The sequence below is a fragment of the Paralichthys olivaceus genome, chromosome 19, assembly GCF_024713975.1.
Source record: "Paralichthys olivaceus isolate ysfri-2021 chromosome 19, ASM2471397v2, whole genome shotgun sequence".
In the NCBI taxonomy this organism is placed as follows: Eukaryota; Metazoa; Chordata; class Actinopteri; order Pleuronectiformes; family Paralichthyidae; genus Paralichthys; species Paralichthys olivaceus.
Genome location: NC_091111.1, coordinates 9,851,155 through 9,879,093, shown reverse-complemented (window position 1 = coordinate 9,879,093; position 27,939 = coordinate 9,851,155). Strand labels below are relative to the sequence as shown.

The 27,939-nt window shown below is 42.7% G+C and overlaps 1 protein-coding gene across 4 annotated transcripts; it reads left to right on the top strand.

Moving 5' to 3' along the window:
- The first annotated feature begins 54 nt into the window (after positions 1–54).
- On the top strand, positions 55–27,882 carry LOC109632330 (estrogen-related receptor gamma-like). Of its 4 annotated transcripts, none has more exons than XM_069515229.1 (8): positions 55–204; positions 12,243–12,497; positions 12,629–12,786; positions 13,512–13,628; positions 19,404–19,514; positions 20,893–21,075; positions 25,166–25,435; positions 25,550–27,882. In XM_069515229.1, exons 2-8 carry the CDS (start codon positions 12,256–12,258, stop codon positions 25,792–25,794), a joined length of 1,326 nt encoding a protein of 441 aa, XP_069371330.1. In that variant the 5' UTR covers positions 55–204; positions 12,243–12,255; the 3' UTR covers positions 25,795–27,882. The 4 variants fall into 4 exon arrangements, with proteins under 4 accessions (XP_069371330.1, XP_069371329.1, XP_069371328.1 ...); XM_069515228.1 differs by lacking the exon at positions 55–204 and adding an exon at positions 295–435; XM_069515227.1 differs by lacking the exon at positions 55–204 and adding an exon at positions 6,918–7,289.
- Positions 27,883–27,939: the final 57 nt, after the last annotated feature.

Sequence of the window (27,939 nt, the reverse complement as noted above, 5' to 3'; positions counted from 1 at the left end):
GCAATAGAAAACCCTCCTCTGTATCCATGTGTCCTCTACGCTCCCTTCAACTCACCACCTCCCTCTGCTTGTGAGGGAATGCTGGCCGTGTCCTCCACACACACACACACAAACACCCCCCACCACCCCTTTCTCTTAGACACACTTTTTTTCTGTCTGACACTCTCTCTCAGGACTCCCATGCGAGTGAAGCCAGGCAGGCAGGTGAGTAAACTCAGCACTGGATCAGAGTGAGATGCTGAGAGGAGGAGAGAGAGAAAGGGGGGAATGTGTGTGTGTGTATATGAGTGTGTGTGTGTGTGAGATGCTGCTGCTGCATCGCTGAGCTACAGAGACCGGAGGCAAGGAGAGCTGGAGCGTTTGTCCTTGAGACTGACTGACTGACTGACTGCAGCTGTAGAGCGGAGGAGCAGCAGCCAGTGGATGAAACTGACCGTGAGTACTGAGCTAAAGCAAGAAGACAAGAGAATGGGGAGAAGTAGACGCAGGGTTTTTTCTCTTAATTGCAGCAAATGGACTGATGTGCTTTTGTTGCTGTCTGCTTCGAAACAGTCCAGTGTTGTGTTTGAATGGAAACAGAGGTGTGTGTGTGTGTGTGTGTGTGTGTGCGTGTGTTCCTGACCAGGTAGAGGTCTGCTCTGCTCCCAGGTGAACTCATCTGTCAGGTTTTTATTGGCTGCCATCGATACTTGCTTTCGAACCTATATTTGGGACTTTGCGAGCAGTTCAGCAATTTCTCAGTTTGTCCGCAGCAGCGTCCAGTTTCTTTGTGTGTGTGTGTGTGCTGTACAAAGATGTCAGTAAACACAACATTACTGTACATCTCTGCAGCTCGGCCGCCGCTCTCCTCGCTCCACTCTCCTTCACCTCAGCTTCTGTTGACAGATCGATAGTTATGCATCTATAATTGGAAGTCATCGTTTATGGCAACCCTCCAAAGCGACTCATTATCATGTGTAATCTTGCAGAAAATTACGTTTTGACTGGTGTACCACGGCACAGCCGGGAGTCGCTGGACTGTGCCGCGCTGTGGCTAACTGGCCGAGGGTGGGGTTACTTGAGAGAGGACCCCCCTAAAGCCTGGAGAAGGGTGGGGTTGAGGGGAGCCATGAGGCAGTTTGTGAGGAGGAGGAAGAGGGGGCCTTTTTTTTGTCAAATCTCGCCTGAAAGCCTGGAAATCCTCACAACGCCCCTGGATGCAGCCATATGAGGATGATATGAGATGAGGAGGGACGGGAAGGAATTATTACGTAGAATTTCCATGAAAGACAAAAAGAAGGACACAGAGAGAAAAGAGGGAGGAGAAGGAGTCGGAGAAAGACAGATGAGAATTGGTGTTTGGCTCTCTACGTGGTGTGGGGATGGTTTCGGGAGATGAGACCGGCTCACCTGTGGAGCTGCTGACAGAATGTGTTAGGCCACGTCAGGGGGGGGGCTGGATGGACGGGGAGATAACAAGAAAGCTAGAATGTGAACGCAACAACGCTGAGGTGGACTTTCTTTCTAAAACCAACATGACAGGGTAGTTTTTTTTGTGTATGTGTGTTGACAGACATGCTGAAAGACAGTCAGAGGACTAAATGTACCACCTGTGGAGATAAAAGAGTTATGTGATAAGTAGACAGTGTGTGTGTGTGTGTGTGTGTGTGTGTGTGTGTGTGTGTGTGTGTGTGTGTGTGTGTGTGCGCTGCTGACTCCCAGGATTCAGTGTCTGTTTTGCCCATACTGGTGGCTCCTGACCTGAGGTCTAAGAGCAGGTGTATATGGGGGTTCACTTGTGAATTAGCATGTGCATTGAATATATATATATATATATATATATATATACACAATATTATTTTATTAGATTGTTAATTCTGATTGATAATTTTACTGTTGTAGTTGGTTCAGGTGGTTTTTACTTTATTTGGTAGATTAGTCATTCATTATCACAACACATTGTCAAGGGACACAACATAAACCAAAGGGTTGCAGGAAAAATTTGAGGAATTCAATGATGATTTTTTCTTCAATAAGCTGTTTAATTTGTAGAATGTTGGATATATTTACGTCTTTGGACCTAAAACTGTTTGATTTAAATGAAACATTTGCAAAGTTTACAGAGTAAATCTTATAAATCTCCAGACTACTTCAATGTAAAGGGTCACAAGCTTAAAAGGTTAAGGACCACTGCAACGTACTGAATGAATTATTAAAGCAGCAGAGAAGGAAAATTCCTTATTTGGGTCTATTAACATAAACTGCTGCAGTTAGGTCCAAAATAAAAATGGAGAAAGCGACAGAGATCCTTAGACAAGAATTACAACATCACGAAACAGAATGATGGAGCCAGGTCAATAAAGTGCAAACATATGAGTTTGGTAAAGAGAAAATGTTGGTTACTGGTAATAACCCTCCTGTTCAGATCATCTAGAGCTCTGTGAACTGAGGCTAATGTCTGAAAGCAGACGTCGACCAGAATACAATGGGCTGCCTCTGTGGTTAAACACGTTCTAATGTTAGGACAGGCTTGGCTTCACAATCACATTAAGAACTTTTTCCGCAGAAGACGACGGCACTAGAGAACCAAACACGCTCCAACACTCTTTTTAAACTGTTCAAACTGTAGTTCCATCAGAGTCCTTAGTCAGCCCTTATCAAACCTGTGAGTTCAAGTCTTTGTGGAAACCTGCTGTGGATGCCAGACAAATTCCTCCACTAGGGGGCAATGCAGGCATGTTATTAAACTATGTAAACCGGGAGGCGGCCATTGCTCAGTTTTAGTCTCCAATAGTCATAAAATGATCCCAAATTAGTTGTAATGAAACCGTGCTCGCCTGAAAGCCTTTCCTGTGCGTATACGTTTCCCCTGACACACTTCCTCCCCTGTGGGACTGTAGAGTCTAAAGATAAGTGAAAACCATTTGATGACCATTGACCCGCTGAGGAGCAGCCGCAGCAGCAGCAGGTCCCAGTGTCTCTTAGTGACATTTCTATGGTTATGTTGCTTTGAGCTTCTCCCACAGGATTTCTAAGGTTTCTGGCATGAACGTGTGTGTGTGTGTGTGTGTGTGTGTGTGTGAGTGTGAGTGAGTGTGACCTCTGATCCCTGCACAGTGCGCCACAGATCGATGGAATGAAACCGATCCTGTTCCGAGTGCTCATCTGTCAGTCCATCATTGTATGCATCATTTCCGTCCCATCCATCTGCAGTATTTACCACATCAAACTGTAAAACATTCAGACTGAAGATTTCACTATTTCTATATCATTAGAGATCTTGGTTTCTATCTTGCCATATCTCCATCTTCTTCTCTTTCTCTCCCTGCTGCTTCCCTCTCTTTCTCCCCCCTTTTGTAACCCATTTATGTGTCTGAGAGGGTGTGTGTGTCGGCGCAGCGAGACAATGGTGTTTGCACACAGTGTCAATAGCCTTTCCCTCTGTCTCAGTAATTGATGGATGACTGGGAGTCAGGCATAAACTAAGCAGATTACACTCACCAGAGCTGAGGACTGATGCTAGTGTGTGTGTGTGTGTTTGGTGTGTGTGTGTGTGTGTGTGTGTGTGTGTGTGTGTGTGTGTGTGTGTGTGTGTGTGTGTGTGTGTGTGCGTGTGGTGGAGTGGGGTTGGAGTTACAGAGTGACTGTCCAGTTTTGGAAGTCAATTCGACAGCTGTCCCCCAGAGGATGAGATTGGGTGGCTATGAGTTTAGGGGACTGTAGAGGAAAAGGGGTGAACACACACACACACACACACACACACACACGTTTCTCTTGTCTTCAGAGAAAACTGGATGCATCTGGTGTTGGGTCAATAGCTGGCAGCAGCTGGGTGCTGTGTTATTGAACTCCTGTCTTCAGTTCGGCCTCGACAGTGTAAAAATAGTTTTGATGTTTAACCGTAGCCTCGTGTGTTCGGTTTCATTTGCTGCATTTAACTCGTTTCTGGATCTCATCGTCTTGTTTTGGTTCATGTGGTCTTCTTGTGTATTGAGTTACAGTCTGCTATTTTTGGGTGTTTCTGTGCTTTTGATGATTTCATTTCTTTTTTTTAAATTGCCATAACTTTTGCATTTCTCGTTACCTATTGATTGTCATATATACAGACACAATATATCTGCTATAAATTACATTATTAGTGCCATACCACATCCTACCACATATATATATATATGTATATATATATATATATATATATATACAGTAAATTAGATACGTAGTTTATTCATTGAACAACAGAAGATTAATAATAGAACTGCACTTACCAAGGAAAGACGTCTGCTTTATATCAGTATGAATGGAACATAGTTGAGTTTTGAGCTGTTGGAAGAAAATAAATAAAAGAATAAAAATTGACATGCCATATCCAGGGACAGTTGTGGCAGGTTGTCCATTAAGCGGAAGGATCGTGCGTTTGATTCCTGGCTTTTCCAGTCCACATGTCGACCCCACGTGTGATTTGGATGTGTGTTAGAACAAAACGCTAGGTGTAGCACATGCTGTAGGGGTGTGTGCATGAATGAGTGAATGTAAACTGTGATGTAAAATGCTTTGAGGGGTTGTTATAGAAAATTCAGGGCATTTTAATAGCTGCGACATTTCACCTAAAACCCTAAACATCAACTTCATGATAGAACGAGTCAGTCGGGCTCATCCTCTGGGCACCATGAATGTCTGCAACAAATCTTATGGTAATCGGTTCCTGGAGCCATGGCTAAAAGTTTGATCGTTTATTTAACACAAAAAAAACCTTCTCCAGCAGCTTGAATCTGAATTTATTATCCTGCACTCGTTTGATGATAATTGTTCGACCCGATTAAGCTCAAGTTTTTAGTTATATCACCTCCCCTCAGGACATAATCAGAGAAAATAAACTGTTCTTTCCTTCAAGTGCTTCACCTGACGCCAGCGTGGCCTGACTCCAGTGTGCTGCACTATTGTTGTGCTGTGTGAAGACGGCTCAGCTGGTGCCAAGGAAAATATCAAGCATTGATAAAAAATCATTAATCGCTTTTGTAATTGCAACACGCACATTTCCTCTTCATGAATAAAAAGCCTCGCACAGATAAGAACCACTTCTCTTAACATCAACATTCAGTTTCCTAAATGGTTTATAGAAGATAATGTTTTTAAGTGATACATTAACTTTCGATTTGATACGACACGAGCACTCTGTCTGGGTTTTTGTATTTTATGATTGAGATAAAAGTACCTGACTCTTTATCTGTGTTTTTTTATATGTGCTCCCTCCTCTGTTTGCACATGCTTGCGTCCATGTTTGTTTGCACATGTAGTATGTGTGTATGTGGCCCGCTTTAATTCGGTGTGTGTTTCCCCTGGCCGGGTGTTTCATGTTGGTGCATAATGAGATAAGGCCCACTCCATGCAGTCTGCTGTCTGGCACTTTATCTGGCCAGCAGATTAACGCAGGTGATTTCATTCCTGCGGAGGCCGGTGAGGCCGGGGGTCAGCTCGGAGCACGACGTCATGGCAAGCGACGGAGCGAGACTGACATGAAAACAGTAGCCGAAACTCAGAGGCTTTTCGAGGACCAAACTCCCTTTGACGTGTGTACGGCTGATATGTGGTTTCAAACTGTGATTCATCTGGGGAATTTTCCGACTGAAGACAATTGTTCTTGCTTCGCCATATGTTGGAAGACGCAGGGAGCATTTTCAGCTACTCTGTCTTTGCTCAGTGAAGGATATTTTACATATTTGGAGAGAAAAACATAAAACATTTACAATATATTAACAGTGTTTTGATTTTTTTCACTTTTAAATCTCTGGGATTAGCTGACCTTGCATATGAAACAGCATCTTCCACATCCGCTTTTTGTAAATTCTCCATTCAGCACTGGATACCTAATCCTGATCCAATAATGTACATGTATTAATTACAATACTGCACCATAACCAACATTTATTCAATGTTCCATCCCATGCACTCACACATATACCAGAATATAACGCTGAGGCCTCAGGGTTTTTAGTGTTTTGTGACTGATGGCTGTAGAAAGTTTTTAACCTTAACTGACTTCCAGCTTTTACATTTATCTGATCTAATCAGCTGTGGCCCTGTGCCTAATGCGGTGTTTTTTGCCTTTCGTTTACAACAGGCACGTGCACACAAACTTAGAAGCACAGTAAGTAGTACCTGGCACTATGCTCGACAGAAAACAAGGAGACCAGAGCAATGTTTAGAAATGTAATTTAACCTCAGTGTTGATATTAAAGCTCATTGGTGTAGGCTTTAGAGCGTGTGCTAGTGCTGCTGTGCCACTGCTTCAAAATAAGTAAAATATGTTTTTATTGATCGCATGAAATTAATTGAAATCATTATTCAATTTAATATAACTTAAATGGATTTCTGTATGCATGAAATGTATTAAACGGTACCATTATTTATCATGAAACAGTAATTCACTGAATCAGTCCACTACTTTCTCCTGTGAGAGTTACAGTCGGAGTTGGAGCTGAGACCTGTGCAACCTGTGGTCACTACGTCCTGATCCACTTAACAGACAGATCCACAGCAGATCGTCCACAATCCCTCTCTAAGCAGACACACAAACACACATTTGTACACCCACAAACAAATTAACGTAACGTCTATCCACTATCTATACAGGGAGGTGGAGTACTCTCTGGACAGGTTGCCAGTCAATAATGGGAGATGATCATGTATCCTGTCTCATTTTATAATCTCATTTGTGATCTGACACAACATGACAAAACAAGCTGCTAATAAGTGACAATTCATCTTCTCCTTTCTTGTGCTAAGAACTAAAACCTGTTAAACTACCACATCCTCACGTCATACAGTATTATCCACCTGCCCCAGGGAGAGGCTGCCTCTCATTTGCTCAGGCCGCAGCCAATCAGCTGCCAGCTCAGCCATGTGGGAGGAAGGCCATTCAAATGTGTGAGGCTGTGTATTCATGAGGGCAGGGGCATTGCTGGGAGACCCTTGTCACAACAAAGAGGACTTCAAAGAGGAACAGCTGGCCTGAGGCTGCTAGTGAGAAGTGTGAGTGGTAAGAAGACAGACAGATAGAGGAGCTGAACGTCTGATACAGCAGAAGAGAGGGCAGTACATGGAGACAAAGTTTGGATTCAGAAAGAGAAAGTGAGAAACCAGAGGCTGTAGAGGAGAAGGAGCAGAACAGACAGAAGATCGAGAGAAGTCAGACAGAAGCAGACGTCCCCGGACTCAACCTCTCTCTCTTGTCCGGAGCATGGTGGCAGAGTGCACATGGATTTAGTCGACCTCTACCTCCCAGAGTGCTTCACCTACCACTCTGACACAGAGTAAGTCCTCTCTCGTTGACTCCACAGGGGATGATGGGAGATTTCACCTGAGCCAGTGTCTCAGGTGTAAACGGATGTCGAGTGTGGAAGGTTCAGTATTGATGACTGACAGCTTCTCTGTGATGCCTGATGTTGGGTCTTTGTGTGTTAACGTCACATTTGTCTCATAATATACTTCAGATATTCTGTATTCCTGTGTGTTAGTGTGTGATTGTGTTGCTTGTGATTGTAACCATGCCTGACACATCTGTGTAAACTCCAGCAAGCATCTCTCACGCAGGAGACTAGTGTGAGATTTAAGTTTAATACAAAAATCAAAAAGTGTTACAAGACACAACTTATCGATATCATCATTTTCTATTTATGTTTTTACAGTATTTGTTCTTCATTCATTATGATTTACTGTCTCATTGTTTCGTTCAGAGGAACAATGATGCACCTCTGCGCCATAAACATTCACGACATTTATCTCCCTTTGACTTACACTTATTCAAATATTTGCATAAAATTACAGTTCAAGGTATTTTCTAGTTCTTGCAGCTCTACACTGTTGATGATTTTATTTTAATCATTGATTAATATATTGATCAGTAATGATTTTCTCTATTTATCATGGAATCTACAAAAAATATTAATTAAATCTCATTTCACTTTCATTGAGCCCAAGGTTAAGTTTAAGTTGCATATTTTATTGGACGAGCAGTGCAAAACCAAAATTGTAAATTAACTAGGGCTGCGCAACAAATTATATATAATTATCGGAATATAGATTTCATCAATAGCAAAACAACAAAAGTCGAATATATCAATATATTGATTTTACATTGTGTAAACAGGGCAAGGAGCTGTTTATCAAATCTTTGTCATTGTCTGTCCATGAAGAAGAGTTTATACCATCTTCACTCAGGAGCAAAAATCTGTCTTTAAACTAAACTGAAATAATAATGTGACATTTATCGTGATAATTATTGACTGTTTTTTTATCTTGATATAACTTTGGCTGGTTTGCTTCATCGATGTCTCAAACTACTAATAAATAATCAACGTAGTTCATTAATCATTTTCAGGAACTATATCTACTATACTACTCCACTTATAATCCAGTTATTCCACAAGTGTTTTATTTCTGTTGAGGTGCAACAAAATGTAAATAAATTAAAATCTCTCTTCTTTGAGAAGGTTTAGATGGAAATTTCTGGGGGGGGGGTTGGAGGTTTGTATGCGTTACTTACAATTGTCATTGTTCAGCGTGTTTGTTTGTGTGTTTGTTTGTTGATAGTGATGGCAAGTGGGTACGACCGGTGGGGGGTGGGGGGCTGCGTCCTGGGTCACCCAAAGAAATCTTCCATCAACTCGAACAAAAAATACAAAGAAAACGAAAGCCTGTGAAAAGATGTGAGAGCGGCTGTGTGATCACCCAGAAACTGCCTTTTTCTTTTTTGATTGCCTCTTCTGGCTGTAATCATAAAAGTTATCATCACTGCTGCTCTTTTATCAGCGGTGCCATAATCACGCTCCTCACAAGAACAAACCTCATCGAGCGTTTCAGGATTCAAAATTAACTTTCCCGGGGGAAGACAGAGCGAAACAGACGAGGACCAAAAAAAAAAAATGGAGGCCACAAGCCGAGTAGACATGTGGATGCCCACGTTGGCTGATTGCTGGTGACAGATGCAACGAGATAAAGAAAAGGAGGAAAAGGCAGTGACGGCTGCAGATGATCCCCCTGTATGGCACGCTATCCATGTTTACAGAGCCCGTAGGCTCGAGCTCCAGTCGCAGGCTCCTCATCTCCCAGCTAACAGCTTCGTCCAAAGCCTGGCTAAGGCTCTTACAGCAGGCTGGGGGTGCCACTGATCCCTGCTCATCTCCTACCTTCTCATTAGTTAAAAAAAAGAAGAAAAAAACTCTGACCCCACTGACCTACAAAACTGCTCCGTGGGGTCGGATTAGAGGTTGAACCAAAAGTTCAGTCCTGCAAAGTGTTTTTTTTGCAGATTCACAGGGAGAATCTTTGTCGCTTTGTGTTTTATTGTCACTTCCCAAAAGGTTTAGATTTGCCTTCACTCTCATTTATATCTCTCTTATTTTCTGTATTTCTTTCCCTCCCTGTTTCCCTCCCTCCCTCCCAGTGGGTCATTGTCTGCATTATGACTCTGCTCATTTGAAAGTGAGTGTTGCCTTCTTTCTTTTTCTTTCAACGCCCTCAGGTTAATGAGCCACAGGACTGCCTCTTTCTTTCTTTTCTTTCTTTCTTTCCTTCCCTTCCCCACTTTTTCAACACTCATTCTATCTGTCTGCCTCTCTTGTAATTTCCTCCCGCCTCTTCTCTTCCGCCTCTCGCCTTGTCGTTTCACGCTGCATTTTGGCCTTTGTTGCCGAGGTGCAATTAGACTTGTTTTGGATACTGGCGCACAAAGGGAGTAAGGTATGATCGCTTTGACAAATCCGCTGACACACAGACGCACAACATCCGCTCTGGTTCTTCTCCACTGTGTGAGGCTGCAGCAACTGTTCCTTGATGGGCTTTTATGTGGAGTTGTAGATTAGTAATCTGTCACAGTGAATATCACATCACATCTGATCACCCCCCCGACTCTAATGCCATTTCATTATGAAGGCAGAACGTCAACACTGCCCCCCAACCCCCTCCTCTCCCTCCCCTTGATGCATTATAATGGGTGGGCACAAAGTAAATCTCACTCTGTACCTGTCACACTTGACACGGCATTATTGACGGCCAGGATTGATAGCCAATCAGAGCACCAGTGAGTCATTTTAAAAGGAAACTGAAATCTCTTCACTGTACTGTTTTTATGGTCTTCAAAGTGGATTGGAGGAAATGAAGATGGAGGGAGGGAGCGACGCAACAAACGGCATCATAAGACTGGTTCATTGGTTAATGACGAGTTGGGTTGGGGGGCAGAAGACTTGAGCTGGGATACATCACCATATACCAATACCTTCCCTGGATGAAAACAACACTTAACAACATTAAAGCATTTTAGCTTCATTTGTTTTGGTTTCAATGTACAACTTTATCGGTAATTTTGTTCTACAATCACCAGGTTAGGCCGACAAACAGTTAGCAACATCGAACGTTTCTAGCTTTGTTTGGCAGCAGCTAAATAGACAAATATTTCTTTTAGAGGATGGTGGAGACCAAAACAGCAACATGAAGAGTGAATATTAGGGTGTCCACTTACTGGAATTGTCTTAATTACTAACGTTTTACTTTATTGTGTGTGTCCCCATGTTTTACACATGAAAACCATGCTGTATTCTGTGTAACGTCTTTCTTCCTGGCAACAAATAACTCGAGTTTGAAAATTGCTTGTCATTCCTTGCCCATTTGTAACATCACCAACATGGCGAGTGTTTCACACTCAACCTTTTGACTCCATGCTTGAAAACTTAGTTCACTGTATCTTGCCATCATTGTTAGGGTGAACATACAGTGTGAGGCCCATTGTCCGACTTAAATTTGGCAGGTGACCAGAAACATGACTCCAATTGAATGCTAATGTTGCTCTATGTTTGCCGGATGTGTAAATATATTTTGTGTTTTCACCTTTACACTGTTTATATGGGGGAAGATATCTTGTGTGGGTTTGTAGAGGGGTCAGTAGCGCGTGACCATGGTTTACTCAGGGGGTGGTTAAAAGCAGCCAGTTTCTTTGCCTACCAAATGACTTGTGGCTGCGAGAGAGCCGATTTACATGGCAGGAAGCAGACCGACTCGGACGTCAACGTCACCAAACCAAGATTAGATTGGGGAGACGTAGTGATGTGTGGACACTGTGTGTTTGCGTGTGTGTGGGTTTGAGTATCTCCGAATGTGGGCGCGTACGACAGAGACGGAGAGAGAGACGGCAGCGGGTTTAAAGTTGGCCTGGCGACTACAAGTATGTGTTGGGGTGTTTATGAAGACACATGCTTTAAAATGTGTCTGTAAGTGTGTGCGTATGTGTGTGTGTTTGTGTGCAATGAACTTGTAGCATGTTCCTGATCATGTGAATGTGAAGTGTGAGTGTGTGGGAGACCGTCTATGATTTTTATTTTTACATCCACACCATGGTGTGTGTGTGTGAAGGGGGGGGGGGGGGGGGAATCACATGCCTGCGAGCCCACTGTACACCTCAGCTGGTATCAGATGACTTTTTTCTTCTTGTGACAGAGGCCGTGAATTTTTGATTTTCCATGTAAATGAACTGGCTCTGAAATGATATCGTTATATTGCAAAGCGTTTGTTCTCGTCTCATTGAATTTACTCGTCTGATGCCTCCAGATATTCTGACAATAAAAGAGTTAACTGCTAACTGTTGTAGCGTTTGACAGGTCATGACAGATGAGTAACTGACACAAAGAGACAATAGAGAGGGGAGAAAAACAGAGGAGAGGGAAAGAAAAGTTTGTTTGGATTGAATATAATGGTGATACTCGTGCGGATGATTGCTGGTTTGGGGATTTCCCTAGGTTTGCTTAAGCAGTCTTCTTCTCCGAAAACAAAGCAGTGTAATGGACAGCAGCTTTGCATATGTGGGAAATCACAAACGGCTGGTTTAGAAAAGGCCGGGACGGATGGATGCATAGATGAAGGCATGAAGAGATGGAGAGGTGGAGGTAGAATGGTTGCCCTAAATGGGTTGAGCTTTCTGAGCCGTTGTAGTTCTGTTTGTTTTTTGAAAATGCACATATAAGGCCATAAATTAACGATAATGATTTCTCTAAGCTGCTTATTACTTTACATGATTACTATCTGTGCAAATGGTGCCTGACTTAATAAAACTAATCACAGCCCACAGACCTGAACTACCGGTCATTAATATTACTGTAATGACTGGACCAAGGTGACTCATTATCTAAAGCTGACCTGAAAGTCAATCTCTTGCCATCGTGAATATCTATTACAAGAAGGTGTGTATGCAATCTTACAACTTTTTTTCCCTGCAGACACCTGGGCAGGATGTCAGTGAGGGGCTTGGACCCCACCTGTCCCTCCTCCATAAAGTGTGAGCCCTCCAGCCCGAGCCCCAGCTCCCAGGGAGACGTCAGCCCGGCCCAACCCAGCCCTGGAAGCACCTCGTCGGACACAAACTCAAGCTACGGGCCCCTGACAAATAAGGGCCTCGGTCACAGCAATGGGCTGGACTCCCCCAGCCTCTACGGTCACACGGCGGGGTTGGCCAACAATGGAGGAACAAACAGGTTGGTATTTACAGTGTGTCGTCCCATATTTTGTGTGTTTTGCTCCATTGAAGGTGTCAAATGAAAGCAATACCACTATCTGAGAACATTCCTCTCAATGTCTCCCCTTCTCATCCTGTTCTTCTATCCAGGAGGTTTGGTGAAGAAGAAGGCCAAGTGAAGTGTGAGTTCATGCTGGGCTCAGTGGCCAAGCGGCTGTGTCTGGTGTGCGGTGATGTGGCCTCAGGTTACCACTACGGCGTGGCGTCCTGTGAGGCCTGCAAGGCGTTCTTCAAGAGGACCATCCAGGGTAAGAGAGAAATTAGCAGGGTTTATGCTTAGTAACAGAGTTTGTTGGACATGACTGATGATGCCTTCCTGCATCGTATAAACCTGTTTTTCGAGCAACACGGTGCAGATGCAGTTGGACCATGAGCGCATGTTTTGGTATAAACAAGCCAGATCAGTTAGCTCACAGCTTCCAACTCTCAAACTGCACAAAGGCTTTAAATAAAGACCTGTTTGCAAACAGCTGATATGCGGTTAAACTTGCAGCGTGTCATGTATACAGTCAACATGTTTGAGTTTGGACTTTAAAGCTTCAGATAACATATGGCATTGGATGTGCGTGCATTAGCAGCGGGGAGCAGTGTGAGTGTTTTGAAGGGATTGCATCCTGTGCGGTGTTGGCTCGCGGCCCCGGGTCGAGGACCTGGCAGGGTAACGCTGTGTTTAGGCGTCCAAGAGCTGGCTACTATAGATGGGTTCAGAGGGCAAACGGGTTGAGCTGCTGTCAGATCAAAGAGTCAAATCTAGTGTCTGGCTCATCAGATGCTTCCTTTTTCTGATGGAGGGTGGCAGCTGAGAGCACCTGGCTGAATGCTATCGGGCTTAACCTGCACAGTTGGCTGCCACAGTGTGTTCCCAACCCCTAATCACTCCTAATAAGTGTTTTGAGAAGCACAAATCTGAATTATGCCCCATTTTCTCCGCAATTTCAAAACATGTGTTTGTATATTCTCTCTTCTGTTCCAGGTAACATTGAATACAGCTGCCCAGCGTCCAATGAATGTGAAATCACCAAGAGGAGAAGGAAATCCTGCCAGGCCTGTCGATTTGTGAAATGTCTGGGCGTGGGCATGTTGAGAGAAGGTCAGCGACATACTAAATTCACTCTCAGACGTTGGTTGAAATATTGTTTGAGTTGCTTTTTTTCAGGATTGTTCGGTTGCTGGACTTGGCAGAAGTTTAAATTTCATTCTTTAAACGGTTAAGATAAAGCAGACAGAGGTAACACAGCAATCTCTTTGTTGTGCATTCCTGGAAACAATACCCTGATTACCAGCTGAGATTCTCCTAATGTCCCACCTGATAAACTGCCGATGGCCCATACTGTAGCTGTGTAAACCCCAGTGAAACCTAAAACTTCTGACAATTAAACTCCAGGCCCTTGGTGGCAGCTGTGATTTGTGTGGAAGGTGTGTGTATGTGTAGTAAACAGGGCCGAACAATGCATAGACGTGTTAGCAGCTCTTTGCTTTGCCACTGCTCCTCAGAAATAACTTCTGGAAATCTGCCAGTGTGTGGGCATGTGTGTGTTGTTGCTAGGGGCTCCTACAACAAATGTTATGTTTATGTTTACTGAATTTTATTTTGTCAAGTGGTTGCACAAAATGAATCTATTTAAATCAAGATATTTATTTTAAGTTTAGTTGATTTCTCATTATTTTATAGCAGTTTAGAAGTAATAGATATATAGATAGGGTTCAAATAACCCATCTGGCCCAAGGTAAAATAAATATATATAAATACATGTATAAAAAAAATATATAAAAACACTCCAACACACCAAACAAGTTTAGATCCCAAATTTTTGGTGCAGCGAATTTCTCCGATGTTCGTTATGTGTACGTTCAGAAATCTGAAATGATGATGGCGACATGTAGAAATTCCACAGAGTCAGTCACAGCGGTCAGGTGCTCCTCTCATCTGACTGTGTGCCTGTCTGGTGACATATTGTTGTCCAAATTTAGAAGTGACTCAAAAAGGAAAACATTAGCAACCTCCTACTGTGCCGACCACTTGTTGCCTGCGGTGTCAGGCCGACAGATGATAATAAAGAAAGGAGCAGGGCTGATAAAAATGTGTGTGTTATCTGTGGTGGGAGTGAGGGACAGTAAATGTAGAGATGAAGGATTGTATTCGTTCTCAGGATCCGAAAACAAACTGAAGCGGAAGTAAAAAGGAAATCTTGCCAACTGCTTTATGACCGTCAGTCAGCAGCTTGTTGGCTTGATTACAAATTGGGAAAATTGGTCCGCACAGTTAATTCTAATGGTTTTTGTAGCATTGAGTTTTCACAATTTTTTCTTTCAACTTCCACCATTCCTCCAGCTCTCCAATCCCTTAAAGTGCCGGTCAAAATTTGTAAAATTATATTTGTAATATTCATTAAACCATCTTTTTGAAAGTTGATCTTGAAATCAGCTGATTTTATCACAGAAAAAAGAAATTGGAATTGTTTAGGTGACCATGCATGGCTTTTAATACGCACGAAGAAACTTTAAGTCTGTGAGACAATTCTTAAATACAAGAAGAAAACACTCAGAAATAAAATAAATGTGTTTATTTTATTTGAATGCACAGTTAAAAACATAAATGTCAGCATTTGATCCACTGTACTGAATTATAGCTTGAAGCTAATTCAAAACTGCAGTCGCTTGGCAGGTTAGAATACAAAGACAACACAGCAACATAACGCTAGACGATACAAAGATGAACACAATACAATACAAACAAAAATAGCCCATTACAAGAGTTTGAGTCAAATGAATAAAAACAGTGAAAACATTGCTGAGCAGCTTTCAACAGACTCTTGAAGTTACTGAAAGAGCTGCAGCTCCTCACTTTGTCAGGTGGGGTGTTCCACTGATTTGTGGCTTTTATAGGAAAAGCTGACTGCCCGAATGACAGTTAATCTGCAATGAAATAAAAAAAGCACATAATCATGTCCTTCAGGCTGGCCCCTTAGGTCAACGTCAGGGTGGACACAACACATATGTAGCGACTGTCAATAAAAGAATAGCGGATGCAGACTGTCATGTTTTCTAAATGGACGAACTGTAACGATAACCAAGCGTGCCGAGCTTATAGGGAAGTGCTACAAACTCGAAAACCTGATTTTAATGAAGAATTTGTGAAGGAGTGCTTTGTTGGGGCTAGCACCAAAGTGTAATAGTTCATGTCACATTAAATTGTCGACTTGTCTACAGCTTGTTTGATTGTTTTGTTTCTTGGCCTGTCGAGCTTTGTCGTAGCCTTGTTGCCATGTCCCCAGTCCTCGGCAATTACTTTTGTGACAGTGATCATCTCGGATAAAAATAATGGCCACAACTATGAAAATAAGATCCCAGATGGATAAACTGGAATGATCCTTTAATGCCACCCACTCATTTCTAAACACATAGGAGCATCTGTTTATTGCTCTTGTGTGCGTTATGTATACACAGAATCAGTTTGTGCATATGACTTATATTAAACATGTCAGTCTGCACTCACATTTATGCACCACTGTGTTTTCGTGTGTCTGTGTGTTTGTGCCTTTTTTTTCTAAATTAGCTGCTTTTAATAGGGTAGGGGCATCAATAGCATCCCACTCCACCTCTCACTCCCCCCTCCTCCCCTCTCCTAGCCACCCTCTTTGCTTTCCCTCCCCCCTCGTAAATTCCTCCAGATGCCTTTTGGGATTCCTAGACCTCCGTGAAATGCGAACTGCCCCTCATAACTCCCGTCGTAAGCGCCCTCGTAACGCGCTTCATCGTGTCTCATAATGCCCCCTCTTCCCAGGAGAGGTGGCAGTAAAGGCTGAGACAGAGGAGCTGTGAGGTTTAATGGGGGGAGTCAGAGCCATATTAAATACACAGCTAAAAGACATATAGACCCCAGGCCGGATTTGATTAAACCCCCTGTTTAGTGGCCATTTCTGCAGTTGCCGTCGCTCCAAAGGGTTGAAGAAAGATGGAGGTTAACAAAATGTGTGCAATATTTAAAAAAAAGGTAATTCTCTACTTTTGTGGAGTTAAATTTTATATGTCTAAGAAACACTGGTGTTGGTGCAGCATTCAACAACCTCCTCTCTTCATCTTGTCTTCTTGTCTCTGACCCTTACATCCTGTTTTTTGGTCTCAGGTGTGTTAATCGTGCTGTGTTAATCTGCATTCTGAGAAACGCATCAGACAGAGGAACTATGGGTTATTTTCGCTGCCAACTTTCCAAATCTCTTTTCATGTGCCGACCACAAGCTGCGCACTGGGAAAATTTACAGCACATTGGCGTCGGTGGCCGCCAAGTGTACATTTGTCGCAATATCTGAAAAGCGTGGGATTGTTTGTAGTGAACGCATGCTGGTGGTGGCAGCAGGAAAAATGGATGGCCTGAACCTGGATGAGTCAGGATCCACGTCCGGATGTCCAGATGTACAATGTGCACTTTGGGAACTTGTAAAGCTCCTCGTGTGAACATCCAGACACCCTCAAAAGAAGGCTGAGTGATGAAAGCGGCAAAAAATAGATCAATGTCTTGGTAGTCCGTCTTTATCGACCTCTGATGGGCCATATTGAAGAACGGGGAGGAGGTGTGTGTCTGTTTTGTTATCCACCACAGCTATTCTTGGCCTTTTGGTTGTCAGCACATTTCACTGTGAAGAGTTACACTTAGCTCTAATGTGTGTGTGTGTTTGAATAACTGTCAGCTCCAAACACACATAAATACACCCCTATGAAATGCATGTTTTCTAATCATGGACTCGTAGAATTTGATTTAATCCGGTGTTTGCCAACAGTTTGTGTTAAATCTGATGTCAACACACAAGTAAATCCCTCATCCCTCATTACACACCTCAGAGTGACACCTGCCAAGTACCCAAGCTAATCAACACTTACTATTTGCCCCTTGTGTGTCATCGAAGGGTCAGAGAGCACTAAGTTTACCTGAGCAATCTCTCCTTTAATACCCCACTAATCTTCTCCAGTGCCTCTCCCGTCCTTATCTTAACCCCAAAGCTGCCATCTAATTTTTTACCCCATTAAACCATCACTAGACCAGATGTGATGCACAGAACAGTATAAAACATGGCTCAACAAGTTGCTCTCAGATTTATATCTTGATAATTTGTTACATTTATCTCGATTGCAATTAGTGCAACATATCATAATACACCAACATGTGACATTTCCTTTCTTGGGCTGTCTTAGTTAGTTATCTATATCCCAGGATTAATTACAGTATGACCATTGGACTTTAAGCTGACTGCTGGTTTAATGTACAGTTTAAAGACAATCCCCGCTCAAGGTTCACCTTCCAGATTTTTCTGGAGGTTTTTATTCTCCATCACTAGTCAAGGAAATAGTACATTTATTCTTAAACTAGAATGGCCCTCACCAGAGTACACACCCCCATCAAGGCCCAACAACCCACTTCCAAAAAACAGGTTTCCATTGAGTATGTCAAAACATGGAAGTGTGCTGTCCTACAACATCTGAGCATTTCTTATGGAAGGGCTTTCCTGGCTTACAGCAAAGGTCACAAGCCACATTCTCACACCATCACATTGTTATTCGCTGGCACCTCTTTCCACCCTTCCTTTCTCCTGTCTCTGTTCACGATCCATTAATTAATAAAGCAGAAATCCTCTAATTCTGCTTTACAAACCAATGATGCAAAAAACGAAGGACCTGCCCATAAACTGCTGTAACCCCACAAAACATTTTACATGCCTGATTAAAAGGACATTATGGTATTAAATGCCGTGGACGCTGATGCGTGCGCTCCATAAATATCTGTAAGTAAGAGTCAGTATAGGAGGCTGCCATCTCAAAGGAATGGAGGATCATTGTGAGGTGTCAAATGGGAAAATAATACCCCTGGAGTGTCTCTCACAGACGCAAGTGCCATTATGGATCTATTCAGGGGCACTGTGGCCATTTACACTGTGTAGATCAGGTAACCCAACACCACTACTAAAGGCTTCCTGAGTCACGTTCGCACTCGCTGGACACGTGCATTTTCTTTAGAGATGCACTGGGTGACTGTGACTTTCAACTTCACACACACACACACTTAAATCCCCCTTTGCCATGGCGATGAGGTCTCCACAATTCTTGTTAAGATGAGCAGTTGTCATCAGCTGGGTGTCGTGTTACAGGATGCGTGCTGCTGCGCTGACATTAGACATGACTCCTTCTCTGTCTCTTTGGGATCGTCAAGACATGCGAGCAGATGAGTGGCCATCGGCTCTTTCTAATGGCTGATGACCTATTAACTGTCATCAGGGTCTTTACTGATTAAAAACAGCAACTGTGGCTCAGTGGTATAGGGAGGTTGGTGGTTCAACCCTTGGCTCTTCCAGCTCGCATTCTGAAGTGTCCTTGGTGAGATATCATTAAATAATGGCCCTTGCATAATAATTACCTTTTTTTTAATCAAATACATATTTATCTTAGTATTTGAAATACAAGTTACTTTCGAGAAGTTACTAAATTCTTTATTTTGCCTGGAGTCCCACTGTGTGGAGTTTGCATGTTCCCTCTGTGTCGATTTTCTCTGTGGACTGTGGCTTCCTCTCACAGTCTGAATACATGCAGATTGAGGTTAGGTTAATTAAAGACTCTTGGTTGACCGAGGGTTGTTTGTCTGTATATTGACCCTGCGATACTCTGGCAACAAGTCCACCTCTCGCCTAGTGTCAGCTGGGATTGGCTCCAGCCCCCGTTACATGATAATACATAATGGATGGATGGATGGATGATACATGTTGTTGGTTAATGTGTCTCTAGCATTTTACCCTGTGGTATAAAGACAACCTGGTGTGTGTACTCAGAGTGTGACTGTTGTGCATCATTAACGTCTTCTGTGTTTGTGTTTCCGTAGGTGTGCGTCTGGACCGGGTGCGAGGCGGCAGACAGAAGTACAAGAGGAGAATAGATGCCGAGAACAGCCCTTATCTGCACCCACAGAACGCCCTGCCCCAGAAAAAAACATGTAGGCACACAAACAAAGCTTTATATTAACTGTGGTGCACATATACTTGAGTGCAATACATAACTGTTAAGCACTCGGCCCACCTTAATGGATTAGTTTATTGTAGATGTGACAGGCTCTTATTTTATCTGTGTTGTGAGTTCCAAACAGTTCAGTAATGTTTTTCTGTGATGTTGTCTGTCACAGCGCTGAATCATTTTTATAGCCGGTCTTTGCTAATGAGTTGGCATTAATCATTGCCAACTGAAATATTTGAAATGAGAAGTGGGAAGCGTTGAATTGGCTGTGATGAACTTCACGCAAAACACTGTGGTCCTGTGGAAACCCCGTAGGTGCGATACCTTCCCCTCCAAAACTTCAACTTTTCACGAGCTTAGAAGAAATTCTTCAGCTTTGTTAGATGGTGTAATACATTTTTCACATAATCCTGTGGGGTTTTGTTTTAGCCTTAGAAATGAGACAATTTTCTCAGCCTCTAAAGGAACACTTAACATTTTAAATCACCTCATTAGATTCACTGGACAGAGAAAAAGAAAATACATTGTGAATATAACGTCCCACTGGGGAGGAGACATTCGAGTTTTGAATATTTTAACTCTTTAAAAGGTCCAGTGTGTAAGGTTTAGGTGAATGGGAACTATTGGCAGAAATTTAATGTAGAATAATCCTCATGATGTTTTCACTAGTTAGTTTCATCTAAACTGTATGAATTGCAGTTTTCTTTACCCCAGAAAAGGCCCTTTATATTCAATTACTTTATATTCAAATACTTTATATTTACATCAAGGGGACCATCTCTACGGAGGCCACAATGTTTTTTTACATTAGTCCAGACTGGACAAACTAAACACCTTTTGAGTTTTTATGACAATTAAAGGCTACCACAGTTTCTTTTTCATGTTTGGAAGGAGAGGGTGAGGTGAAGGGTGTTCAGCTGCAACATGCAACCTCAACAGTAGATATCATTAAATTCTACACACTGTACCTTTATGTGACGCTAAACTCAATGTAAAACACCTATGCAACCCTCCCTGGACATGGACGTCTATAAATGGTAGATGTGATGTTTAGGGGTTTGGTTTCGACATAGATTTAAAAATGATCCCAGTTTTCCAGATACCAACAAACAGTCACTGGTGGAGCCGACCTTTGATTTGAGGGTGTTAATCTCTATAAACGGTCGACTCTACATAAACTTTGGCCCTGCAAATTCAAAGATGGTTTGAAACACTAGGTGGGGTTGTGAGCCATTTTCAATCCATGATATTAAGACCAGCATTAATTAAGAGTCATATAATGTAGTTTACTGTGACCTTGTGCAGATTAGTTTAATCAAAAAAAGATGGTTGACAATAACAAATATCATCCTCTCTCTCAGTCTCTGTTGGCGGCGTGGTGGAGAACAAAGTGGTGTCTCTGCTGCTGGTGGCCGAGCCCGAGGGCATCTTCGCCATGCCAGACCCCACAGTGCCCGAGAGTGACATCAAGGCGCTGACCACACTGTGCGACCTGGCTGACAGGGAGCTGGTGGTCAACATCGGCTGGGCCAAACACATCCCAGGTACTACAGCAGGCTCGAGTCCTCAGTCACTCACTCAGTCAGTCAGTGAGCCAGTTGTTCACTCTCACAATCCAACACACACACACATTACCTCGCATTAAGTCTATAATCAGATCAGAGGAGGAGATTGTTGGTATGTGTGGTTGCCAAGAGGCTCGCTGGATGCCCAGAGGAGAGAGAGGAGGGCAAGTTGGTGCGACTGTGTGTTGTCTGTCAGTGTCTGTGCTCTGTGTGTGTGTGTATGTGTGCACGCGCCATGCCCTTGCCAAACCCTGTGTGTTCCTAATATATCAACCAGATGACCAGTGGCCACCTGGACCTTTTAATTCATTTCCTGGGATGCAGACGTCTCCCTGTTCTGTTTGAATTACGGAAATCCTCCTAACACTTGGAACAGCAGAAGGAACGTCCAGATCTTCTTTTTTTTTACTGCGGATGAGAGAGTGGAAAGGAGAGGTGAAGAGTATTCTGACAGCTTAGTGAGATTAAAATGCTTCAGGTTCTCAACTGTAAAAATATCAATTTATTTATATTGTAATGAATTTCATATAGTTGAGTTTTTCACAGTTGTATTCAAATCAGGCAATTTACACATGTGAGCTTGGCAGGTTGTGATGGACATTTTCAATATTTTATCCACGGAAACTTGTCCGTGAGTCTAAAAGAAAACCTGTGAGGACGGACCTTGTTAAAATCCACAGCACTTCATTTAAAATTAAACTGCAAAGTTTATAAATATTTTAAACAAATAAATCGGGAAAGCTTGACGTTCAGGGTTTTGAACAATGAATCAACTACAATCATGATCATCATAGTTTATACGAGTTTAGATTCAGACTGTATAAGTGAAAAAAACTGAGAGACATTATCTCCTGTCTCGATTTCTGCCCTCGTGTTTTTGCTCCAACTGAAGCCCTGACAGCTTTATCAGCCGAGGTTATCCACACCCAAAACACCACCCGGAAAACACCTGGCTTTTTTGTTGATGTCCTGTCTCTGAAATGCTTACAAAACAAACAAAGCAGGTGTGTGTGTGTGTGTGTGTGTGTGTGTGTGTGTGTGTGTGTGTGTGCGTGTGCCTACTATATTTGTCCCTTTGTTTCTACAAAGTGGACATGAAGAAACTGTTTGAGTGTATGTCGGTGTCTGATGTCCCTCATCAGCACTTCCATTGTTCTTTTCTCCTTTTTTTTTTAAAGAAAGAGGAGAACAGAACCCCCCCCCATTCCCTGTCCTCACCCTCCCCTTGTCTCACCCCCCCAGGCTGAAGCTGTCTGCCTCTCTCGTCGGCTCTTTACTGTCAGTGCACTAGACAGACGGAGTCCGACTGATGGGGGTATTTGTAGCCCTTTGCCAGTGGAGCTATTGAGCTGAGGAAGAGGAGCGGTGGTGAGAGGCAGAGACCCACCTGAGGGGGAGAGAGGAGGGGAGAGTGAGGAAGGAAGGGACAGGAAAGATGTGTTTTTATCCGACTGTCAGGCACATCTTCTCCAAACTTTTAAAATGTCACTAAAATAAAATGCAACAGAGGGTGAACGTCCATCAGGTGACTTAAGCCAAATAAATGTGATAAAGGAAGAAAGAAAGTTTTAAAGATCTACTTTGGGATAAGTTCGTTTTTAAATATTTCTTTTAAAGCTAAAAACAAATACTTTTCTAAATACTGCAGCTAATTTCAAGACTAAACTACTTTTAATCTAAAATATTCAAGAAATCTTTATTAGCACTGTACAGATATATTAAAAACATTTCTGGAGCAGGCCTGTAGAGGTCCAATTTTTATTAAACAAATATTAATGTATGTGAAATTTGGTGCATTTTGATTGAAATCAGCCCTCTACTGAGACATTCTTCCTATCAGGCTTTGTAGACTAAATCAAATAGAACTTGTCAAAAAAATAAACGAAAGCGGCACAAAAATACACCAAATAAAACATTAGAGACAATCTGTTCTCCCGACCAGCCACATAAGTTCATCTTTTAATTAAAGATTTAAAAGCAATTATAAATACTAAAAAGAAATTGCAGCTGATATTACGATATAAACTGATATTACAGTGTAATTGAAAACATTGTCCCCCATTTGACTGAGAAATTGTGGTTGGTGTCACCGGTCAGCTATTTCAGTTTAAAACAAAAAGACAAATAAAAAACAGAAAGACAGAGGCAGAAAGATGGCGATAAGGGCAGATAGAGATAAAAGGGATGAGCAGAAAGACAGAAATGGGAAATATGCGAGTGACCTGACAAAAAGGGACCATAGCATCATTCAAGAAGCAGGTTGATGTGGCAAAAGAGACAAAAAACAAAGGTAAACAGAAGAGACAAAAACATAGAAAGAATGGGTATTTAAACAGAAAAAGACCGTCCCCTCCTAGCAGCGTAATAACCATGTCACATCGGCTCTGGATGAGTGGCAGGGCACATGGCCCTCATCGCTATGAGAACCAGGGTCCTGGGCGAAGTGGCCCGGGCCATCTGAGTTCTCAGCCCGAGGGGAGGTGAGTGTGACGGGGCAACTGTCCTGGCTGCTCCCCCCCTCTTTCTGTGTCGGCTCGCATCAGGCAGATTGACAGTGATGTGGTCTGAAGTCTGAGGGCCAGACTGGCAGATGAGCTGGCCAAAGACCAACTGCCCTCTTTGCTTTTGGCCTTTTTATGAGTCTGTGCTGTGAGTTGGCCGTCGAACGTGAGTGTGAGAGCAGCTTTGTGTTGCTGTTGTTGTTGCTGATAAGACACAACCAACGCTGGCAACGCAATTCTCCCAAAATGTCAACACTCCTCATTGCCCTCAGTGTTTTTTCCTCAAGTCTCCTGCTCTTTTCTCTTTATTGATGGTTTAACTCGTATATGACCTTAAAATCAATCAATGTATTTCCCTGAGATTTCACACAGGCCCAAACACTCACATTCACACAGGTCCCTGTCCCTGATCGATGGTCCAGTGCCAGAATACCGATCCCTATCGACCAATGAAACTGTGCACAGACAGCATTTCTAATCAATCAGGGAGCGATAGTGGGGAAATGGGCGCCACTGACGTTCCCGTGGTGATTGTAAAGAGCAGCGAATCCTGATAACCATCACTGATGGTGTCAAAAACACAAACGTCCGCCCCGCCTCCCCTCGCTCTGTAAAATCATCTTTTTAATTACCGTAAACGTGCATGTGTGTGTGCAGGTTTATGTGGAGAGGGTGATCAAGTTTAATCATACTCCTGTGGGGTGTAATTGTCAATCAAAGTAGGTGTGTCCCACAGAGAGTGATTAAATCCACCACCCGTTCACTCCTGTCCTTTGTTTTGCCCTTTGCTTAGTCGCACGCTTTGAAATAAATAATGCCACAAACACATTCTGCGTTATCAGTGATATTTAACATATAACATGTAACAATCCGTCATAAAATGTTGATTCAACTTCTGTTGTATATTTTGTTGATTTGTGTACATACATTATCCAAAATGTTTTCAACAATGTTCATATCCAGAGAAATCCACAGTTTTATTCAAGGTAACAAGATGCTTCATTTTGGCCGTCTTTTGATTTTGTGGTATTTGCTTCATCCGTCACTTTGCACATAACTGCTTTAACTTTCAGGGCAAACAATGGATGATGTATGAAAAACACACTGTGAACCAGTTAGCCAGGCGGCTGTTTAACCTTCCACTGTTTGTTTTGGTCAACGTAATGGATCACGATTATTCATTGCCATTTGCTGTGAAACGTGAATAACACTTTAATACAACTGAGCATCAGGTAGAATCTCATCGTCAATGGTGGTGAAGGCAACAACTCCCATGATTCCACGCTGCTTCAGTGTGTCATAAAATACACCTTTCTCATTGTTTTATTGGGAGAAGTCATATGTTGTACATTTTGCCAGAGAGCTAGAGTCTGCACAGTAGCGATGGAGGAATGGAGCTGTAGTATCAAAGTCCCGTGGATAAACATGCTCGAGACAGTCTCAGCTGCCAATCATGATGTTTTAACCCATTATTATAATACCAAATATTATAATATATATATGTAATTAATTAATTATAACACTCTGTGGTATCTCTAACTGGTCCTTTGTATCCTCTCTGGTTTTAGGCTTTCCCTCCCTCTCACTCGCAGACCAGATGAGTCTACTGCAGAGCGGCTGGATGGAGATCTTGATCCTGCGAGTGGTGTTCCGCTCGCTGGCCTTGGAGGATAAGCTGGTGTATGCTGAGGACTACATAATGGACGAGGAGCAGTCGAAGCTGGCGGGCCTGCTCGACCTTAACAACGCCATCCTGCAGCTGGCGAAGAAGTACAAAACCATGGGGCTGGAGAAGGAGGAATTTGTGATTCTCAAGGCCATCGCACTCGCCAACTCAGGTATCCTCAGGGTTCTTTGGCTGACTTTTTTCATTCTTCTTTACCTGCACTCTTGTGTATTGTGTATTTTGTTCTAAAGCATTTTTGATTTTTTAATTCCATCTCTTCTGTTAGACTCCATGCAGATCGAGGACTCAGAGGCCGTTCAAAGACTGCAGGACGTCCTTCACGGGGCCCTCCAAGATTATGAGGCCACCCACCACCCAGAGGACCCCCGACGTGCCGGCAAACTGATCATGACCCTGCCCCTTCTCCGTCAGACGGCCGCCCGTGCAGTCCAGCACTTCTGCAGCATCAAACAGGATGGCCGCGTGCCTATGCACAAACTGTTCCTCGAACTGCTGGAGGCCAAAGCCTGACCTGAGCACAGACAGTGATCAGAAAAGTGAAGGATAACGGGTAATGGTGGGGTGTGACGCCATGTATTTGTCCATTTCAGCTTGCATTTGAAAGTAAGGTTTTGAATTTGCAGAAAGCAGCTGGAATATATTTTTAGAGCTGCACCCCTCCTATGCCCAATGAGTGTTTGGAAAAGCAGTCATATTTGCATATAGTGTATGGACGCCATCGGACGTTTGTCATCTGTGCTGTTTCGTGACCCTAATCTAAGCTGCATCGAACGCAGATGGCAGATGACCAGACACATAAAAGCAGGAGAAATCGCCTTCTAGAGATATTTACAGTTACATGCCAAAAGTAGAGCTTCTTTTGTCAAAAGACCACCTGATACTTGAAGATCCTTGTGGATTATTTCATCCATCTTGAAGCCTGTTAATATGCATTCTAGTGCATTTAGAGCCTTTTTTGTATAGGAAAAGGGAAACATGTCCTAAGGGGTTCAGTAAGGCTACATCCACATTACTACGGTTTCATTTTAAAAAAGCATAAACTATGCTACAGTGACTCCTGGCATCCACACTCATGTAGAGTTTTAAAATGGAGAAGTTTGGAAATACTGCTGACCCCAATTTAGCTTGAAAATTCCCGTACTGCGTTTTAGTATAAGACAAGCAGGAACAGAGTTTCGGAAACATTCATGTCTTTTGCTGTAGCCTTCGCTGATTGGTCAGGCTCCTATCACATGACCTCCTCCCAGAAGAAAACATTTTGCATTAGCCTCGGCTACCAGTATAGATTACAACATAGAAAATCAACCATAAGCTTACTGTGTTGTCTTTACTAATAGCTGTCGTGCAGCAGAAGACAAACTATTATTCAAGCAATCTGCAGCAATTCCTGTGTCCAGCGGGACCTGAGCGGGATGCACTTGCCTTCTTGTGAATACCAGCACGTGCACATAAGTGGTCATGGGATGTGTGTTTTAAAGGGGAGCTATCATAATACTCTTGTGGACAGAGGTGGTTTGAAAACGTAGTAGTGTGGATGTAGCCCAAGTCTTGCCAAAGAGTGAAGACTTGTACGATTGAATAATACCAGCAAACGTCCACAACATTATGTGGTCTGTAAGACATTCACATAACCTGCATCCCTGCTCTATTGCGCACTGCAAAAATATCTATCCAGTCTCTGCATTCATATATTTAGACGATCAAACGGGAGCGACTGAGCTATCAGCGTCTCATATAACACAATAATCGGCCTCCTGTTCAGGGAATGAGTACGTAACATGTCATAATACAATGGTACAACAGTAATGTGATATTTATTTAAAAGTGGCTCTGTTCTTTTGCTGTTTTTTTATTTACTAACGTGGCATTAATATAACAAAGAGTAGATTAAAGCAATTACAGTGGATGATAATTTTTTAAAGATTTTTAAATGATATCGTTGTAAGATAATTTTTTTACTAGCTTCTCTGCTGCAGCACTGATATCTACGTGTACCATATCATTAAGAATCGAGACTACATGATTATAAGTGGAGTCTGTACTTGAACTTGAAGATCCATAATGTCGTAGGGATGTGTAGACCCATAGATATAACTTTAACTATGTAATAAAATGGCTGCCATACTGTATAATCTGGATTTTGGGAGGCGCTCTGTGTCCATTCTATGGTAGAAATCGATGTGTAGTATGAAATTTGTGCACTATTTTTGCTTTTAGCCACAACGTTTTGGGGTAAACTGGTGATGGCGCTTTGCTAACCTAGTGTGTTTTGTGTGAAGAGTAGTTCTATATGAAAATGTGTCCTTTGCTGCACATATTAAATGAAGGGATTAAACTCGGAAGGAAGGAATCTCAGTACAATTCAACAAATAGCTGTGCTCCTTATTTTACTCCTCAATGCATATTTTTTGATGAGCGCAGCGATATGGCAGTTTTAAATGTATGTTCTGTACATTTTGCTGTATATAAGTCATGTCCTATGCCAACAGAGATGTTTAAAGATGCAAATAAGCTTTGTTTTGGATGAGTTGTGCCGTGCTATTTCATTCTCAGGTGGATTCTTGGGCAATAAAGATGTTCCCCATAATGAAAAGCTCATATTATGCCCGAGTGTCATCTTTCTGGATAAAGAGAAGCGGTGTCGGGTGGGTGGGG

What these genes read in the sequence shown, in the direction of transcription:
- LOC109632330 (XM_069515227.1), top strand. Translation starts at nt 7,234, where the DNA reads ATGGATTTAGTCGACCTCTACCTCCCAGAGTGCTTCACCTACCACTCT. An exon ending in AACAATGGAGGAACAAACAG is followed by an intron (nt 12,498 to 12,628) that starts GTTGGTATTTAC and finishes TCTTCTATCCAG; the next exon opens with GAGGTTTGGTGAAGAAGAAG. An exon ending in CCTGCCCCAGAAAAAAACAT is followed by an intron (nt 19,515 to 20,892) that starts GTAGGCACACAA and finishes CCTCTCTCTCAG; the next exon opens with TCTCTGTTGGCGGCGTGGTG.